The 21,500-nt window shown below is 41.8% G+C and overlaps 1 protein-coding gene across 2 annotated transcripts in view; it reads left to right on the forward strand.

Annotated features, from left to right (window-relative positions):
- The window catches only part of DNM3 (dynamin 3), a 348,064-nt gene that overhangs the window by 133,380 nt on the left and 193,184 nt on the right, over positions 1 to 21,500 (forward strand). For both annotated transcript variants that reach the window (XM_016221402.2, XM_087827594.1), the window contains exon 13: positions 1,597 to 1,648. In XM_016221402.2, coding sequence (XP_016076888.1) covers positions 1,597 to 1,648 — 52 coding nt within the window. The remainder of the gene's footprint in view (positions 1 to 1,596; positions 1,649 to 21,500) is intronic.

Below are 21,500 nucleotides of genomic sequence, written 5' to 3' on the forward strand. Positions count from 1 at the left end.
AGATATTTGTTGAACTCAACTACAGTGTGTGCCAGGTAGTTTCTAGGCACTGGGGATATAGCAGTGAGTGAAACAGACAAAATTCTCTGCTCACAAGGAGATCACATTCTAATGGGTGGAGACAGACCATAAACAGCACACAAAAATTTGGCATATTATGTCGTGTATTTGAAGGTGGCAAATGCCATGGAGAAAAACAGAACAGTATAGGGGGCAGGAGCCCTGGAAGAAGGGAGGGATGCAATTCTGACAGAGTGGACATGGAGTGTCTCACCAAAAGGATGACTTGCAGGAGGTGATGTTGGGGCCATGCTCATATCTGGTGGAAGCTTATTCTAGGCAGAGAGAGCAACTAGCATAAAGGCTTTGAGGTGGGAGTATGCTGGGTGGGTTAAAAAAAAACAAAAAAGAATGGAGATCAGTGTGGCTGGGCCTCTCCAGTGAACGAGGTGGAGAGTAGGAGGAGATGAGTCAGAGAGGCAGAGGTGGGGGTCAGTTGAGTGGGACCTTGTGGACCATTGAAGGACTTTGACTTTTACCCAGGGAATGGTGTTGCAGGAGAGTAGAGAGTTTTCAGCAGAAGAGTGACAGGATCTCCTTTTCAAAAGGATCACTCTGGTTTCTGTGCTGAGAATGAATGTTAGGGGGACTGGTGTGGAAGCAGAGACCAGAGAGTAAGTGATTGCAACAGTGAAGTGAGAGAGCACTGTGGCAAGAACCAAGGTGGTAGCAATGGAAGTGGTAAAAAGATGTTGCATTTTAAATACATTTTAAGGAGTAGCATCAGTAGCATTTGCTGATGATCAGATACGGAGTGTGAGAGAAAGAGGAATCAAGAATTTGGGTTTAAGCACTTGGAAATATGGAATTAAGAAGGGGAAGACTGGGTGGAGTTCAGTTGTAGCATATTAAGTTTGAAGTGCCCATTAGACATCCAAGTGGAGATGTTGAGTTGTCAAAAACATATATGAGTCTACAGTTGGGGAGATAGGTCCAAGCTGGCTTTGTTCTATGAGAGTTGTCAGAATATAGTGGAATTCAAAGCAATGAGATTGGTCAGTGTCACAAAGAGTTTGGGATCTGGAGGCAGACTAACTTGTACCACCACTTATTAGCTGAGTAACTTTGGGAAATCCATTTAGCTACTCTGTGACTTAGTCTCTCCGTCTTTAAAAAGGAAAGAATAGTAGTAACTACTTCACAGGATTAAAATGAATTAAAATCATTAATATCTGTAAAGCACTTGGAACATGGCATATGCTTAATAACTGTTAACTGTTAATTTTCAGTACAACTGCTCTGCAGACCTGCAGGAAGTCCCGAATACTTGCATTGACTCCTATTGTTATTGATGCAACAGTACAGTTGTGCCTCCTGTGGTGTTATTATGTTTTTGTTTGTGACTGTTAATTGGGACTAAGAATTCCACTGAGTTGGTTTTGCTTCCAGAATTAAACTGACCTGGATTTTTGATATTAGCTCTGCCTCAGTCGTTGATACATTCTTAAAGCCTGTATATATGTTAGTGTCTGTTACTTGTTCAGAAAAAAAAATCTTACAAGTTTCTTCAGTGCTGCTCTCCTTTGCTTTTCTCAGTGCTCAGCAGAGGAGCAGTCAGGTTCACAAGAAAAACACAATTGGAAATCAGGTAGGAATTGCTTAAAAGAATCAGTGCATGCATGCCCCAAAGAGTTTGAACTAAATCGCTTGATTGACTATTTTTTTTAAATGCCAATTAATCCTGTGCAAATTTTGTTGGAAATGCAGCTTTCAGTTTTGTTTTTTGGCTTTTAAAGTTTTTAGAGTGACTTGTTTTTATTTTGCTATATTATACAGTTAACCCTATTGATTTATTTTAAATAACTTTTCTGCTATTGGCTCTGCTTTTCAAATTTGACTCCTTGTGTCCTACTTTGCTTGCTTACATTACCAGTAAGTTTGATTTAACATCAAATCTGTGAGTCAGTTGAAGGTTAAAATATGGTGAGTAGTTGCATGAGCTTTCTGATGCTACTGACTAGTTCACACGTTTTGCACAGCTTGGTAACAGTGAAGGGACAGCTCATAGAGAAGGCAGTTGTTGCATTTCATCGCTGCCATACCCAATTCCTGTTGGTTAATAAAGATGTTAATTCCTCAGAAGATCTGATCTTTTGAGTTTTTGCGCTTTGGGCTGACTAATAGCACTCTACAGAGATTGCATTAACTCCGACAGTTTGCTGTTTCTCTTATGTTTTATGTGATAATGAATATTTGCATTGTTATTTCTTTTCAAGTCAAAACAATGATGACTTTATAGTTCTTTTTTTTTTTTTTAAATTCAGAGGTACAATTATTGAACAAATTGAAACCTCTGCCCTAGATTTTTTTCATTGTTTTGAAAGGAGAAGAGGTAATAACAGACTTTATTTTAAAAACTTTTTTTCTGAACTAAAGCATATAATTCTTTGCTATTTCAGGGAACCAATCTTCCGCCTTCAAGGCAAATTGTACGAGCTAAGTTCTGTAAGCTTTACTGTTGCTTCTTCATTTAGCTTCCCATGGGCACAGTTTGTCTTTAACTAATTAACTCAACTAGCGCTTGCTACTAATGTTTTTTAAACTTAGGTTGTCTTGTTCATAACACCCTATCATTGAAATAAAAATCCTCTTAAGCGGGTTCATCCCTTCACTGCTAATAACTTGCTGTGATTCAAAGGTATGAACTAGTAAACTCTAAAATGCTGTAGTAATAAACCCTTAACATTGTGGGTGCTTTGGTATTTCTCTAATTTTAATGGGCCTTAAAATAATTAAAATCATTAATTATCTCCATCTCTGTCCTTTTATGCTATGTTGTTATATGGTGTAAGCCCTTGTATGATACTATTTCCAATAAGTGTCGATGATGCTCCTAAAAGGTGGGTGAATATTGAACATCTGATTTGTTGTATTTGTTGACAAGCCTTCCCAATCCCAATTATTTGTATTTATTTTTTAAAATAATAAAACAAAGCCACATTTATGTTGGTTGCAGTTTTATGTTGCTTTACAGTTGACTCTTATAAAGCCAGATATTCTATCTTCATTTTGTGGAAGTATAAAGATACTGTCAAATTACTAACATAGTCATTTTTGGGGAAAAATGGTTCCATTCTTCCGTGGATGAAGCAGCCTTAAAGTCTTCCCTCCAATTACACACAAGTTGAGAATGGGACTGGAGCATGGGCCAATAATTTGCCCCATGCTGTTTCGGAATAAACAGACTTTGGAGCTAGATATCTCTCCGTTCAAATTCTGACCTGTCGCTTAGTAACCATGTGGCCTTGGACAAACTGAGCCTGAGTTTGCTCAGTCGTGTGATGGGAAGAACAGAAAATATCTCTGCTGGGTGATTGGGAGGATCTGATGTAATGCACACAGTGAGGTTTGCCCCTGGATCCTGGGTATGTGTCCTGTAAAGAGCAGACATCTTGCTTCTAGGAGGTAGGTGCTCCTTCTTGAAACTTTGGGGAGAAAACACATAAGGTATAAAAAAATAATAAAAGTTCTAAAATGCGAACAGTGAACACTTTGGAAAATTAGAAGCCATGAAAAATTATTCCAAAGATTGCAACCTGCAGATTAAGGCTGGATGTGATGTAAAAGGATTTGCCTATAAAACTTTCCTTATGGTCAGAAGTATCTCTAGCTCACATAAGTACATACTTATTGGAAAAGCAATGATATAGTGACATAAATGCATACTCTAAATCAGACCTGAAAGGAAACTCTGAACCAGTGTTCACTTATATTATTTCCAAATGCTCTAGTCCTGCTAATGTATTTTTGTGACTTTACTTTTGCTGAGCACTTCAAAGCCCACACATTATGAAACTTTTATAATTCCAAAGATAATAGAATTGGGTGAGTGTTATCAGAGGATACAAGTACTTATCCCAACTCCTTGGGCCCAGTTGTGCCTTGAAGGTCAGAATTTTTTTTTATTTTAGAGAAACAATACATTGCATATATCAATATATTACCCACTATTTCTGTGGGGTCAGAGACAGCACCCTGTAATTGAACACAGTATTTTTCTGTAGTGAAACAAATGAAGAGTCACACCAGATAGATTAAATGAAAGCTATAAGTATATTCATGTCAAGTCATGTTTTGCTGCCAAATTTGTTTTCAAAAGCTTTTTATTTTGCAAGTAATGGGTTGTAAACCTGAATATCTTATTTTCTGGAATCATATCCAATAATTAAGTACAATACAATATATTTTAAAGAATCCTTTATTTTTTTTTCCTTCGTAGCAGAAATAAACCATAATGACTTAAAACCATTTTCCTTATGAATCTGAATATCTGATGTTCATTTGGGTTTGTATTAAAATGGTTCTGTCAGTCAAGAGGCTCAAAGCCAGGGAACGGTGGAGCCTAGCTTGCTGACTGATACCGGCTTTTATGGTTGGTGGGCGGAAAATCCTGCAGGATCCCAGCAAGTGGTTCATCCATTCTGATGTCCTTTTAAGGATCCGGGTTGTAAGAGATTGCTGTGCAGGATCTGTACTGAAATATGTTAGAAGGATTTAAGGAAAGCAAAACTCCTCTTTGAAGTCTAAATTCCATTCGCTTTTATCTGCCTAGAAATTTGCTTAGAGGTTTTACAAGTTGATGTCGGCAAATGTACAAAAATTTGTGAGCACAGGTTTATCTTCAGGTTTGAGTGATCAAAAATGTAAATTTAAACTTCAACTTCATTCATCCCTTCCCTCATCAAACATGTACTCGAAACCCTATAAGTGACAAAAACTGTGGTAGGTGTTTAAGCCAGTGATGACTAAATCACAGCCCTGCCCTCAGGGACTTCACAGCCTGGTGAGGAAGACTGTAAGTAAGCACCCTGAAGACTGCCCCCTTTCTCAAGGCTAGCTCCTTCTGGCCCCCTAGGTCTCACTGAAACACCATTCCTGTGAGAGGTTGGCCCTGACCATTGGACCTAAAGTCCCTCCCCTCCCCAGTGTCTTCCTGTCATCTCACTTGTTATTTTTCATTTTATGTACTTCACTAGGACCTAATCTCCATTAAAGATATCTTTTATGATGCTCAAAGCAGTGGAATATCATTGTATGGTTTTAGGCACGGTCATATTAACATTTTAGAAAGACCTTTCTGCCTCTAGTGTGGAGAGAGTTCTGAAAGCAGGACATTGTTAGAAAAAGACTAGTTGGGAGGCTGTTGCTGATAAGAGATTACAGTGATGTGGGCTAGGCTGTCTGTCCTGGATTCAAGGAGAAGCTGATGAGTTTGGGAGAATTAAGTAGGAAGAGTCCAAAGGATGTGTGATGAGCTGAGTGTTGGGGATCATTAGCAGTGCTCTTCAGATACATGATTTAGGCACAGGTGAGATGGTGGTGCTCTTAATGGAGAAAGGAACATCTCGAAAAACCCAGATTTGGACTCCAAAGGGTATTTGTTGAGTATGAGTCACTGTGGGAGATTGGAGTAAATGTGTCCACTGGGAAGTTGTATAAAAGTGTCTAGAGTTCAGAAGAGACAGAACCTATTCCAAAGGTAGTAGGGAGCCATTGAAGGATTTCCAATAGAGAAGGGATACCATCTGATCTGTATGTCAGCCATATGGAATGTTTTGGAGGAGTAAAACTAGAGATATGGAAATTGTTGAAGAGGCTTTTGAAGTAATTCAGGTAAGAAAATACAGGTGTCAATAGTGGGAGGTATGTAGGAGAAGGAACAGATTCAACATACATTTAGGACGTGGAAAGAATTAAAAATCATTTTGGGGGTGTTAAATAATCCTCCCAGGCTATGGCTAAGGGATCCACTGTTAGGAGTGCAGAAGGAGGAGCAGATTTCAGGAGGGATGGGAGAGGCAGGTGGTACTTTCAGTTTGGGATATATTTTTTGTGCCTATTGGTGCCATCAGTAGAGTTTGAGGTTCAAGACTTGTCTAGACTGGAGAGGGAAGTTTTACAGTTGTCAGTGTGTACTTGGTAGCTGAAACTCCAGTGTAGAGAAGCTAATTTATTTGTTATACCGAGAGACCCCAGTCCTTTCAATTCATCAAATTAAGGGGTTAGCAAAAGACAAGTGATAAAACCTCATTGCCTACAAAGGTACTCCAGGGCCTCTTGTTAGCGATGCTGCCCATGGCTTATTCCAGAAGGTCCTTTGGAAAGGATGTCCCTGGTTCACTATCAATAAAAATAGAAATAAACAGAAGCCAAGAAATTCTTGTATATATTCCCAATAGAGCTCTTTTGTTATTTTAGCCCATTGATTTCCATGTTGAAATCACATCCACCCAACATAGAAGTATGTCCCCAATTCACTATGACCAAGGCAAATTGTAGTTTCTGTGCCTAAAGCACGAATATCTTCATATTCAGTGCAGTAACATTACAGAACTTTTCCTGAGTCAGAATGTATAGCGCAGGATCCTCAAAATATGGAGACATGTTAACATTCTTAAGCTATTTCACCGAGAGTGTCTTGAGATATATATTCATAGAAAAGAAAGCCCACCTTGATTGTGTCAGTTACGCGGGGTGGGGAGGGGTGGGGGGGTATCTGGTGGCTCCATTCTCAACATCACACTAGACTCACTGGTTTATCCTGAGTCTCATTGTCAAGGGACCTAAATGTCAGAGCATGAATCCTGGCATTAGTGTAAATTGCTGGGCCATTTTATCATAATTTTTTAAAATTATGTTTTGTAATGAGATACTCCCATTTGAGAGCAATCTTATATATTTTTTTTTCCTGAAAAAAGTATTTATCTTTGAATCTTAGGTCACAAATTTCTCAAATAAGCCATATATGTCAGCGTAAAATTCTGTTAAGTCCCTCACTCCTTCATGAAGTCGCCCCTTCTCTCTTCAAACATTTCAATATGAACAAGTCTCTTGTAGCTTCTGTGAATCATCTTGTCCTTGAGAGTGGTTTCTGTGGTATAAGAAGATTGTGATTTTTAAAAAATATTGAAATTCCATCTTTACATGAAGTCAGCGAACATAGGATTAATAGCACGTGCTAGTCTCTCGAGTATAGTTTGTATTATGTAAAGGCCAGAGCTCTTTTTTTTTTAAGAGCAAGAGATATTCCAGTTTCCTGTCTTAGAACAATGCTAATAGTTACCACTTATTGAGTGCTTTTAGGGGCGAGTATTAAAACAAAGATTTGCACGTAGATTGTCTCATTGAATGCTTCCAAGAGCTTCATGAAGGTTTGGTTTTCATTGTCCCTGTTTGATGGATGAGGAGTGGAGAGTCATAGCCTTAAAGTGACTTTCTCAAGGTAACTCCATAGGAAGTGATGGGGTTGGGTTTTTACTTCAATTTTTTATTATAAAAATTGTCAAGTATAATGAAGAGCTGGAAGCACAGTTCTGTTACCCCCTAGATTTAACAGAGGTAACTTTTGGCCATTTTTGATGAATCTATGTAAGTGTGTGTGCGTGCACATACTATTTGAAAGCAAGTTGCAGACATCATGACAATTCACCCCTTCATTTCTTAGGAAATACTTGCATTTCCTAAGACAAAGGTCATTCTGCTTTTAGGTCCACACCACCGTTTTCTCACCTAAGATTGACAGTGATTTTTAATGCTATCTATTGTCCTTGTGATTTAATTGCAGCAGTTTTAGAAGCTTGAAAGAGTTCATGCTGGTCTCAGATTTATATGAAAAGACCAGTGTGGTTTATTTGGAAAGATCAATGTGGAAAGACCTGGAAAGACCAATGTGACTTACTTGCCTAGCAATCTATATTTCCTCACTATCTAGGTGCAGAAAATAAATAAAACTTACCAGAGTTGATCTCTTGAACAAAATGTAAACACATACAGCTTTAGGTAAACAAAGGACTAAAATTTCTTACCCCTAAAGTGACTATGAAATCTCTGACTCAGCAGCTCTCAGGGAATTCCGCGGGGCTGAGCTCTGCGGGATGAATGTTCCCTATCCAGGAAATGCGTGTCCTGGTTTCCTAATTGAGCCTACCTTCGTTGAAGCTTTGCACTGTGCTCTTGCCTCACCAAACAGCTGGCTGACGTGTTTGTCCTGATTCCTGGTGAGGTTATTTACACTCTGAGCCTGTGATGGATGGCCCCCGGGGTAGATCATTCCGTGCGCTGCCATTTATATTGTCTGGAGGGAGCATTACTTGGAAACGGTGCACATAAATACAAATGAGCCTGACAAATAAGAGTATGAAACTCAGTCGTCATCCTCATTTCATTTCTAGTGCCGTTGACTGATTGTTATTTGTCTGCAGTACCCTATGAATTCTTTATGGACGGAGTCCTACTACCCCCAGCCCCTCTTCCGAGTTTTAATTTGAGTCTCTATGGACTGTGTATAAGTGTCTTTTATGAGAAGGCACTGTCATAACTAAAACATTAGTGGAAAAGCAAGTCATTTTATTGTTTCCTGCCCCAGTCTACTAAACATGATCTTCTTAATTAAGGTAAGACATTTTTAGCATCTGTTTGTGTTCTCAGTTGTTTTTTTCTTCTCTTCAAAAATCTTTTCCTTCCCCAGCAGCGCTGGTCTTCCTGGTGACCTGCTGGGGCGTGGAGGAGGGGAAAGGAAAAGGGGGATTTGTTTTTGAGAACTCAACTGTCTATAAATGACTTCCTCTCGTTCGGTACATCCCGGGGCCGGGCTTCATTTTCTGATGCCTGGTGGCAGGACCCGTGTCCTGGAGGAAGGAACCATGTCACCCTTCACTCATCCTGTGCTCAGAGCTTGGCCACTGCTGCAAAGATTATCTCCTATCACTCCTGGCCTTTCTCGTGCTTCTCTTCCTGAGCTTCATAATTCATGTCACCGATTTCCGGCGCATACGGAGTCAGGTTTTAGAAATATGAGACAATTTTAAAATTACAGATGCAAGGCCTCGCTGCTTGAGCCAACATCTGCAGCTAGTTTACGAGGTTAAGCAAAAGAGCTGCTCGGGATGACTGATACTTACCAGGGCCTCTCCATTTCCCATCAGAAATCAGAATGCCTGTGACTTATACGGTCTTCAGTTTTCAATGGAAATCAGGATTTCATCCGTTACGTACCTCACTTTATTAAGTTTCCTCACAGAGCATCCTGAGTTACAGCCCATTTTCAACTGGCCATGATTAAGGAGGTCAGTGAGGACACGGGTCATCAAAGTCCACCAATAATCAAAATACTTACCTTAACCAGAACCCAACACTCTCTCCTGAAACCTTATGCTGAAATTCCAAACAAGTGAAACATCTCATAGGGTTTTCTTTTGTTTTGTTTTGGTGCAGACAAAATAAAAACCTGGACACATCGCTCCCTTGCTTACTGACAACCACTCGAAAGTATTTCTTTACCTTTAGGACAAAGTCCAAATGTTGCCACCTGTTATCCATTCCTTTCTCGTTTCCTGCCCCTTCACTTGTCACCAGCACTCCTAGAATTCTGTGGGCCAGCCACGGTGACTTTCCAGCAGTGCCTCCGTGGTCTTTCCCTGCTGGGACTTGTAATGTGCTTCTTCCTGTGCCTAGAACATCTTCTTTTTTATTTTTGCCTGAACAACAAACATCTCCTCATTATCTTTGGTTTAAATATCACTCCCTTAGGAGTGCTTTCCCTGCCTTCTGCACTACTGTCAGTCCTCCCCTGCGTGTTCCTGTAAGAACATGGGCCTTTCTCACCCAGTGTTTGTATATTTTCTGGTTTAATGTTCTCTGCCACTTGCCTGTGAGCTCTGTGAGATTGGGGACAGTTGTCACCCTTTCCAGTGCTACATTCTCTGAGTCCAGCTTAGAATTTGCTCGTGGTAGGTGTCCATAAGATAACTGTTGAATAAAAGGAAGAGTTATGTAATTTAAAATCTGGAAGCAAATGGTCAGCCTTGCAGGTAAGCTATAAAATAATGGCGCATAAGCTGTGATGCTAACATTCAGAAGGGAACATCTAGAATGTCTTAAGGCTGCTTATTAACTTTGAATCTTTTTGTCATCCAGAGGGGAAAAAATGGGTCTGAAATATGCCATTGTTACTCAGGGTCGTCATTTCAGACTTGCCTGTGATGACCATTGAAATTTCCCACCTAAATATGTCACCAGAAACATGATTACATATAGCTCTGGAGTGAGATTCTGAATGTATAAATTCCAGTCCTGTAATGAAGCTGAATTAAACTTGATTGACATTTAATGCTGACCACCCAGTTACGAGTTGGTACTTAGACTCCAGCAGGTGTTATCACCTGAGATAGGAGAGTTCTTCATTTATCGTCCCTAACCTTTACTGGGATGTCTCCCAGACACTGTGATTGTACGGAATGCCCGCTGCGTGTTTACAAAAAGCCCCTGGTTTGGGTATTGCCCCTGGTTTAGAGCCATTGTCCCAGTAATTTATTGACTAACCTGCGCCCTAGGGAAAGAATAAGTATTCCAAAGGAGCATAAAGCACAGTTAGTCTCTGCCATGTATTGAACAGGTACCAAATGCCAGACATTCTACTGAGTACTTAGGTATATTCATCTCACTTATCCCTCACAGCATCTACTTGAGTTGGGACTATTAGCTCCAATTCTCAGATGAAAACAACAGCAACAAAACAACCCCCATGAGGCTTGGTTAGGTTAAGTTACTTGTCCAAGTTCACACAGCGAGGAAATGGCAGGATAATTCAAAACAAGACTCCGTAAGTGCTGAATCCAGACAACGAACCAAATGATTGTTCAGAGAAGGAAGAGATCCACATGGGCAGTTGGAGCTTCCTTATTATTCATTCAAATAGTATCATAGACCGGTTCCTTTTTTCGTAGAGTGTTACACTACCCAGAAACTGCTCCATGCATTCGTATTTCTACCTACCACTCTCTGACATTTCTGGTTTTCAAATAATCATAACAATAGCTAGCACTTCTTGAAGGGCTGTTTTGTAAACGCCCATGTGTTAGGTGCTCTGTCCTTCAAAACACTCTAACCTGAGTGGTGAGAACACATCTTGTTGCTTCTCTTTATGGGCCCGAATTTCCAGGAACTTCTTTACAATCGGTTCTTTGTTTGAGACATGCTTTCTTCCTCTGCCAAGTCTTAGTTTTGTTTTGTATTTGCATCTAGAAGATGCTGTGAAGGTATTAAGTCATCATTTGAAATCGGGGTTGCATGGGAGACCTTCAGCTCTTCACCCGCCCCTTCCAATGTGCCCGATTCCCGTCTCCATCGGGCCGCAGGAACGCTGCCTGGCAGGGCTGTGTGGCCAGCACGCGCTAGCGGAGCCGCAGTGCTCGTTCAGTCGTTGAACGCTGTCATGCCAGCTACAGCTGGCTGCTCCCCCAGTCGCCTGCCTGTCATCAGATGCTGGGGCTTCTCTCTCAGAACGCCCTCCTACCAAAAAATGCCCCTTTATCCAGAAATTAAAGGCAGAGTTTGCTCCAGAAGGGGGCCCCCCATACCCTGCTCTAGCACTGTGACCCCCAAGCCCCTTCAGACTGGTCAGGCTGCTGCCATACTAGTCATTAAATATTTTGAATATTATTGCTTCAATTACCTCCATGTTACCCAAACCAGGGAATAATTTTGCGCTTTGAGTCCTGCTTTCCCTCACGGTGGCATTAGACATTTTCAGTCCTCTTGTTAAAACACTCTCTTCTGTTGACCTCTGTGGATGCTGTATTCTGTTTTTGTCCCGCATTCTAGCCACCCCTGTCTCCTTTGTAGGTTCATCCTCGCCACCCAGCCATTACCTGCTGGTTTCCTCAAGGCTCAGTTCTAGATCCTCCCGTCTTCCCAGTGAAACTCTCCCTTTATGTTATGTTTTCATACCTAGGGCTTCAGTTACTCCCATAGTCAACAATTCACAGATCCGTGTATTCGACTGAGACTTCTCTCTAGACCGGGGTTTATTTTCCATGTTCACCCCTTTTTGTGTCCAGACAGAACCCATGACTTATACCCCCCCCCCCAAACTTCATTCTACTTTCAGCAGATTTGCCTCCACAGTCTGTCCAGCTTCAGCAATTAAACCTCGGGCGTCATTCTGGACACCTCGTCCCCCCTCACCTTCCATCTCCAATTTATCACTGTCATAATAGTTTTCTTCTTAAATATTCCTCAACTATGTCCACTCCTCTAAGAGTCCATTTCCACCACTCTTGTCAAAGTCATCATCGTGCGTGACTTAGGATTCTGTCCGATCCCCTGCCTCCTTTCCCCTCTCTCTAATCTCTTCACCAAACCCGAGTGAGAAGGACCTTGTCCTGATGCCAATCTTATGTCACTGCCCTACTTTCAACACTTCAAAGGCTTTCTATCCTCTCAGGTTCAAGACCAAATTTCTTCACATAAATTCCACAGCTGAGTGTGGTTTCCCTCCTCTCTGGGATTGTCTTGCATGAGGCTCACTCTTGCTTTCTGTGCTGTGCACCCCCATCGCCCACTGCACACCCTTCCGATTTTAGTGCAAGTGCTGGAATCTGCCACCGCGCCTCTTCTTCCAGCCTGTGTGGGTCAGAGCCTTCAATGTGCTGAACTGCTCCTGGGCAGCAGCGACCCAGCTGTATCTGTGTGAGCCTTGGTTTAGTGTCTCATTCCTATTTGTCTATAAGCTCCACGAAGTTCAGGGCCTGTGCCTGTTTTTTTTAAAAAATTTATTTATTTATTTTTTGACTTATCCTTGCATTTTCAATGTGCTGCCTGACCCAGATAAGGGGCTCACTAATTTTTTTTAAAAAAATGAACTAATAACTATTTACTAAGGTACTTGTTTTCTCTCTCAAAGAAGCCCCATCTTAATTATTTTTAGTACAATACCCAAATTCTGCTCAGGCCTTGCTCATTATGGGCATCTCTTCCCTCGTGTGTGTGCGCGTGTGCGTGTGTGTGTGTGTGCGTGCGCGTGCGTGTGTGTGTGTGTGTGTGTGCATTTTTGCCCTTGGACGTGAGAAATGGATGACGGGCTCAGCTCTCACTCTGTTTTGTATCACTGGGAATCTCTTCCACATGGAGGGCTTCCGTGAACTTCAAAGGGAGCTCTGCACATGGAAAAGATACGCAGGAAAAAAGTGGAAGAAGTCGAGTCCTGATTTTCATCATGGCTAATGGCGGGGCCCCGGGGAGGGGTAGGTGAGTAAACGCTGAGAACAAACAGCTCACCCTTAGTGCGCTCTTTAGAAGTAGCTGTGCCCGTGGCGCGGGCAGTGCATACGCAGGCCGCCGGGAAAATCCTGGGAAACAGTGAAGAGGGAAGAGGGTGCTTAGGAGTGGTTTTGAGAATCGAGATAGCATAACGGCCAGTGAGCCGCAGAGGCCAGGCAATGTGCTCACGGTTGTGAGCACGGGCTGATGTCCTGGGAACAGGTTTCAGCTGCTTCGAGAGGCCGAGGGAATGGAAGCCGATGGAGACACCACGCATGCAGTCCTTGCAGATGGGGCAGTCCCTAGAAAAGTGGGCAGGGGGCTATACCTAGTGAGGTTATCTTAGGAAACAGTAACTTGGAGTTCTGCGTAACATTTCATTCATGTGGCTGGGATTTAAGCTTATGCCGGTGTTGTCAGGTAAAGTTGGATTTTTACAGAGAAAACAGGAAGTTATCTTTTTGGCAGTCATGTCTTCAGATAAAAAGGTGATTTGATATGAATATTAAATGTCGGTTCCTTATTTTCAATCCATTTTTCTTGCACACTGTTAATATGTTTTCAGTCAATCACAGCAGTTCCTCATTTAAAGCAGTCCTCTTTCATCATGGCCATTTCTTATGTAATATCCCCGAATTATTTCTCTTTATGTTGTGCTGTAGAGCTGTTTCACTACTGGGCTATTTGTAATCCTCCTCAGTCTTCCTACATGCTGTGTTCATTACACATGAAAGAGAATCTCAAGACATTGCCAAGAAGGAAGGAAAGAAGGGAGGGAGGGAGGGAGGAAGGAAGGAAGGAAGAAAGGGAAGAGAAATTGCTTCTTTTAAGCAACCAATAATGTGACGGCAACTTGTACTTTTAATAGCATGAATATTGTTGGAAAATATGGGAAATACAGGAAAATTGAAGGAGGAAATAAATATAAATTCATACCTTGTCACTAACTTTCAATCATAGTTAACGTTTTGGCAAATATAGTCATTTTCATCCTTACATTAACAAATATAACCGAGATAATACTAACACGTATTGATCTAAATCCTTTATATTTACTAACTCATAATCCGCCCAATAGTTCTATGTTATTATTTCCATGCTCCATATGAAGATATTGAGGCAAAGAGACTCATCCAGTGTCACCCAGCTAGCAATCCAATGAGGAGACAGTCCCGAAGTCAGCCCTCTGCCTAGTGTTAGCACCCCCAAGTCATGTATCAGGTGTTTGCTCAGCCTGAATGGATCAGAGGATTCTGTCATAGTCTGTTAACCAGTTTCCAGTAAGGCACCTAGGCTGTTTCCCATAGCTACTAGAAACAGTACTGTAACCAACATCCTTGTGTGTATTTTGGATTAAGGGCTGGGGCTCTGACATCGGACCACCAGAGAGATTTGATTTTGCTCAGGTGCTGAGAGGCTGAATCCTCTGCAAAGGGGTGTAAAGCGGCAAACTTGCATCAGCTCCTATGAGGAAGGCCTGCGGGTTACAGGTGCGGACTTGGCCATGAAACAGGAGCCTGGTGGCAGTGTCCCCCTCTGTCACATAAGGAAAATACTGTGTCCCTCAAAGGATTATTATGTGGATTAAAAGAAAGAGTATACATGGAACTCTTAGCACAATGCCTGGCCCAGAGTAGTGTTGAGTAAATGTGAGCTATTGTTTCACCCTTGAATTCCTAGAAACGGAGTCAAATTGTGCTCTTAATGGTGCCTGGTTTACTTACGAAACTGTGCTCTGATTTCCTAGAAAGTTAAAACCATGAAAACACCATCCAAATATACAAATGTCACTTAGCCAACTCATTCCCAATAGCATCTTGAAGAGTCTTCAAAACCAAACAAAGACTATTTCACCAAATATGTGATGATTTTGTCTCTAATTTGATTATTTTTTAAATCCCTTTAGCTCAGCTTCACCTCACTAGCTTGTTTTCACAGCGTCTTTGTCCCTGTCGGCAGCTTAGTTCATCAGACTGAGTATTTTTTACGTATGTTGGCCCACTGATGAGACACACCTGGGCGTACTTATGGTGGCCCTCATTGTGATCCCAGGGACAGGGCGCCTGGCACAGCGCCTGGACCACTGCAGGCATTCATAGATACTGGCTGACTGACTCATCAAGTGTTTTAGGTGAGAAACACCTTTGGACATGTTCCTGAATTAAATGTATCCCTCAGAGCTGCAGGCCCAAAGCCCTTCCTTCCTTCCTGTGTGAGAGCACGTGCTCTCTGTGGGCAGGCTGGCTCCCAAGATGAAGAGGGGAGAGAATGGGGGAGAGAAAGGACCTGGACTACACTTCTTTATTTAACTAACTCCGAGATTTGCCCATTTGAGAAGTCACTTCACTCCTCCTGGTGGAATGAGTGAGGAAATAGGAGTCTCCCCTCCATCCCCTGCCCCTGGACAATGTTCTTTAGCTTTCCTCCCCCTTTTGGTTAAGCCAGCAGTTCACCAGGGATGTGGCAAGCCCTGTGGAGGAAGAGATCAATAGTTTATGGGTCCTGATACTTCCTTCTTGAAGCCACTCCTCCAAAGCTCATCTTGGCTCCTTGGAGCATCCTCCTAGAACTACCAGTAGAGAGGAGACTCTGAAATGGGTCAAAACAGGGCACCAGTAAAATTCACTCTAAAGCTAGTCTGTACCAAGGTTAAATGCTTTCTCCTTATTTTATTTCTTGTTTCAAATCACGTTTAGCCTTATTGTTCCCATAGCTATCAGAGATTGTGCAGTCATCAAAGGACACCATTAATCTATTCTAATGTACTCTCAGTAATAAAACATCAATGAAATAGACATGTCCTCAACGTGAACATGACCCCTTCCTACTATGAAGTTCTCAGAAATTAAAGTCCAAAGATTACATTCCCAAAAGAGTTTGCAGAGTCTTAAGATACTCATGGAACATCAAATTGAAGTCTTCTCCAATTCTTACTCTCCTGGCCTCAGCCAAAGAGGGTCTATTGCCCAGGTGGACTTGGGGTTCCTTCAGCAGCCGTGCCCTGAGCTGGCCTCCTTCTGGGCTGTTCCTTCTGGGCGAGCTGGCCTCCTTCTGGGCTGTTCCTTCTGGGCTTCTGGAGTCAAATAGGCTCTCATGTTCCTTCCTTACTTTATAAATTAAGCAAAGAGTGGGCACAAACGAAAATCCCAGAACTAGCTCCATATCAACTGAATTTAGTAAGATAAGTTGATGTTCTAGTCTTTACAGCAGTTATCCCAGGTGACATTTATGTCCCTGGACCCTTTTCCTAGCTGCTGTCACTGACCATAGCCAGCACTCAGGGGATCTGAATGAGAGGGGGTAGAGAGAGAGAACCTTCCTGGGTACAGCCCTCCCAGGCTGTCAGTTTTTCTAGTTGTCTGTGAACCTCTACATTTATTGGGGGAAATCTCTTCCTAAGAGGAGAATTTTTGCCACTGTGCACTTACTATGAAGGGGAAATTCATCTAGATCATTTTAGAGAGTGCCCGAAACACCACTGTCTGTGTCCAAGTTGAGGGACTTGCACTGGGCAGCCACGGCCACCAGGTCTTATGTATGTTACCTTTCTCTCCCATGTAGCATATTGGAAACCTCATCATTTTACTTCCCTTTGCCTGTGTGTTCCCTTCCTGCCCCCTATTACAGATCTACTTGACCTAAGAAGCCTAGGCCTCCTAAGGAAGCTTTCTCCCTCCTATGTAATTAATCCAGAGCCAGTTTGAAGACATGTGCTGGGGTGGGCAGTGACCCTTGAGTCTGTAAGTAAGCCACATGCGCTAAAGTTAACTCTCCACAGTTTCCTCCTTGCCCTCGGCCCTGGTACCAGGGTGGCACTCATGGCCGCTAATCCAACCCTTCCTGTCCCCTACCTGGGCCTGACCTGGACCTAATAAATTACAGCTAGACCCCCAAGAGTGCTCTCAGATACATACAGACCTCAACTGCCTTACTTTGACTTCTGTAAGTTTCCTGGCACAGAGCATGTGATACATTAAAACTATTATTTTTTTTAAAAAAAGTAGTAAATTTAGTTCCCCTTCCTGAGGTCTCCCGTACAGTTGAAATCTTTGTCTTGGGTACACTTACTTAGAAAAAATCTCTGCCAGCCAATTCAAGGACAAGCCTGTATCCTGTGCTCGCAATGGTGGTGACCAGCTGGGCCCACGCACCTCTGAGCATTTCCCCACGTAGCCCTGTGGCGTGTGAACTACCTCTGTAGAAGGAGCTACTCATTCATGGACACAGCCTATCTATAAGCATTTGTCATCTATCAAGATAAAAACATCAGGCAGTCTATGGTTTACGCACTCCCCCCAGGCGGCAGTAGTCAAACGCCAGCTGGACAGCTGAGAAAAACTTGCATGGTCTCCCATAAGCAAGGCCAAGGTCAAAACGCCCTGCTCACAAATAAAGTTCAAGACCCAGAGCCTTGGCCCGACTAGAACTTTTCCACATGCACTTTTTTCCTCCTCATAGTGTTACTCCTTCTCTGTGTATTAATTTTATGACCCAGTGTGCTGGCCAGATGGTGAGGTCCAAACTTACCCCTAACATACAGATTTTGCCAACCCTGAAAGGCCTGACCTCTTACAGCATCAAGGGAACTAGCAGGACACACTCTCTAGCGTAGGCTTGTCTCTAAGGGAAGGGCCTGGGCTCCTCCACTTGCTGGTCTCGCTTTCAAAGTTTCTGTATTTGGCATAAGAAGCTTGGATGTTATTCATGGTAGTAAATTTTAAAAATTGGTTTGTTTTAAGCCTTACAAATAAGAACATGACCTTTCAGCTCTCAAGGTCCCCTCTAGTCCTGTAATTATGGGATTGCTTGCTCTTGTTTATTTGGGCACTCAAAACAGAATTTGAAATTCAAATACTAAAGGCTGTAAGTGGTTATTGTACTGAATAGTGATGGGTTTATTGTGGTGATTTTAAATTTGAATATGAAATCAGCATTTCAGGTCTTTCTCTGTGAAGAGATTCTACAATTCATCCCATTTGTCTTGACAGCCTTTGGAAATTTTATTTTTCTTTGTCTTCTTTTCTCACATACTTTTCCTTTGTTTTATTCTATTAATTTCCCCTTGACATTCTTACCTCTCAGGTACTGACCATGTTCCCTGAATGCTTGCCTTCTCCTGGCTTATTCCACTGTTTATCTTGATTTCTCTCTCTCTCAGTTTTTAACCTGAAAAAGTACATTAGGAATTGTTTTTTCTTAATTCTTGTTTTGAGCTGATCATCACTGGGGGGAGAGCAAGTCCATTTGTGGCAAATGTGCTTCTCTGCTGGAAAAGAAAGGTTTGGGATTGGACCAGAGAATCTTAAACTTTCTGTCGACAGCAATTTAAGAAAGTTGCTGACAGTGTTCAGTACTGAATATCCTCCATGGTGTCGCCGAAAGCATGTGGGCCATGCGCACTCACAGCTCGGGTAGCTGTAATCCTCTTATTTCTTTTCTCTCCAAGTGAGAAAGCCTATTGCAGTGCAAATGACCGTCACACCATAGAGTGTACTAATCTAATTTTTATGTTGGTTCTTTACAAGTTTTATTTTAACTGTTATTTGTAACTCATAATTTCCATATAGCTCAGCCGAATATATCCACTGGGCGAAATGATGTTTGATAATCACATTTTGGTTATAACATTCCATTTTTCTAGAAATAGTGGTGCATCTTTGAGAGATAAATTCAGTTGTACCAATGAAATCAGGCAATTTATTGCTTCACATAATTTTATTTTTTAAACTTATGCATATGTATTTTTATTAAGAATTTATTTTTAAGAGGAAGTTTTGGTTCTCAGCAAAACTGAGAGAAAAGTAGAGATTTTCCATCTACCCCCTGCCCCTACACATGCATAGCCTCCAAACATACAGATGTCACTTAGCCAACTCATTCCCAATAGCATCTTGAAGAGTCTTCAAAACCAAACAAAGACTATTTCACCAAATATGTGATGATTTTGTCTCTAATTTGATTACCCTTTAAATCCCTTTAGCTCAGCTTCACCTCACTGGCTTGTTTTCACAGCGTCTTTGTCCCTGTCGGCAGCTTAGTTCATCAGACTGAGTATTTTTTACATATGTTGGCCCACTGATGAGACACACCTGGGCGTACTTATGGTGGCCCTCATTGTGATCCCAGGGACAGGGCGCCTGGCACAGCGCCTGGACCACTGCAGGCATTCATAGATACTGGCTGACTGACTCATCAAGTGTTTTAGGTGAGAAACACCTTTGGACACGTTCCTGAATTAAATGTATCCCTCAGAGCTGCAGGCCCAAAGCCCTTCCTTCCTTCCTGTGTGAGAGCACGTGCTCTCTGTGGGCAGGCTGGCTCCCAAGATGAAGAGGGGAGAGAATGGGGGAGAGAAAGGACCTGGACTACACTTCTTTATTTAACTAACTCCGAGATTTGCCCATTTGAGAAGTCACTTCACTCCTCCTAGTGGAATGAGTGAGGAGACAGGAGTCCCCCCTCCATCCCCTGCCCCTGGACGATGTTCTTTAGCTTTCCTCCACCTTTTATTCCATTGTATTTAATGGCTCTTTTGTATCTTTTTTCTTGTTTGTTCTCATTAAAAACAACAACAACAAGAAGCAAGCAAACTACTTCCTGACTTGACTAATTCTATTTCTCTCCCAGGTTCTTTTGAGCCACCACCTTTTACAACTTTCTCAGCTGTGTTGAGTGCCCCTTGGTTTGCCCAGCATAATTCTCTCACTACACTACTCTATCGAAATGATCTCTTTATGGATCTGCACTCCCTGCTAAACTCTAAGATTCTTGAGGGCAGGATGATGGCATCATCACGCTTTTTTCAACTGGACTTATAATAGGTTCCTAAGAAGTGTGTGTTGAACTAAATTCATGGCTCTTTTTAATGGAGCCAGACTGTTAGTCAGTGGGTGAAACAGTGGTTCACTTACTGCAATTTGTGGAGTATTTGGAAGACTTCCTCCCTATCCAAAGATAACTGATAAAATGAAATAATAAATATACGTAAAGTTTTTTTTATTGAATTTATTGGAGTGACATTGGTTAATAAAGTTATATAGGTTACAAGTGTACAATTCTAAGGATAAATATACTTTCATCAATCCTATGGTTAGTATGCCATTTGTAAGCCCTGATCGGGTGGATAGCAATGTCAGTGTGAAATATCTTTCACTGAACAGTTGACGAGACTGTTTGCTCCAAGGACATGAAGTTTTGGTTGCGAGTGCACAGGCAGGCAGTGGTGTTCAGACTTCAGCGTGAATAAAGATTGCCCTGGGGGCATGTTAAAGCGTAGATTCCTGGGCTTCATGTGTGCGCTTTCCGGTTCATTTGGACTTGCAGGGGACCCAAGAATCTGTATTTTTAGAAAGCATCCCAACGGTTATAATGTAGCTGGTAGAAACCATACTTTGAGAAGTGTTTCCTCCTTTCTGAAGTAGAGGGTAAGAAGGCATCATTTTGAGACGTGGAGAGAACTGTCGTAGTCTGGGCCTGAACAGGGCTCTGTATGGGGGTCTGTAAAACTTGAACAGAGCACTGAAAAGGACAGTGGGCACCCAGAAATGCACAAACGGGGGATCCAGGGTGGCAGGGACTAGCGTATAGAGAGAGGCTTGAAGGACCAGTAATGATAACCTTGACTCGTTTCATAATTTTTCTTAGGATTGGCCTTTCTTCTTCAATTAGAAAACTTAATAGCAATATGAATATTAAATCTGATGATTAGGATATTTTAATCTACCTTTAGGAACTGACATTCAATAATTCAGTAGTTTTTAAAATAGTTCAGGCTCTCTGGATATTGAGCAGTTTAGGTATAGGATGATTTTTGACATTTGAAGCAATATCATACAATTCCATATAGTATTTCATTTCTGGCCCTATGATAACAAGAATTATGTAGCATATAGAAGATAGCAAACTGTGCCATATGGAAAAATAGAATTTAACTTCACAACTGTGAGAAAAGAAATAGATTTTCACTTAAAGGACATTTATAAATAATTTCTATCAAATCAGTAATCCAAGTCGTTAATGTTTTAAAATTTAGAAGCTGTTTAAAAATTTTTATGAAGATGTTACATACCCTTTAGTATGTCAAATAACAACCAGAGGTAGATAGATAAATCTAGACCATTAAAAAACTCCAAACTTTAAAAAAAATATATACTTTTATTGAGTTTTAGAGAGAGAGGAAGGGCGAGGGAGAGGGAGAGAAACATTGATGTGAGAGTGAAACACCGATGGGCTGCCTCCTGTGCGTCCCTCCCCATCCTGCCCCACTGGGGGTCGAGCCCACCACCAAACAACTGAGCCACATTGGCCAGGGCCAGACTTTTAATTTTAGCTTATTGTTTCAGCTCTCTCCCTCATTCAGCCTTATTCAGAGCTGTTAGCAAGGAACCATTTTGTTGGCTTGA

The sequence above is a fragment of the Miniopterus natalensis genome, chromosome 19, assembly GCF_054644295.1.
Source record: "Miniopterus natalensis isolate mMinNat1 chromosome 19, mMinNat1.hap1, whole genome shotgun sequence".
Lineage (NCBI taxonomy): Eukaryota > Metazoa > Chordata > Mammalia > Chiroptera > Miniopteridae > Miniopterus > Miniopterus natalensis.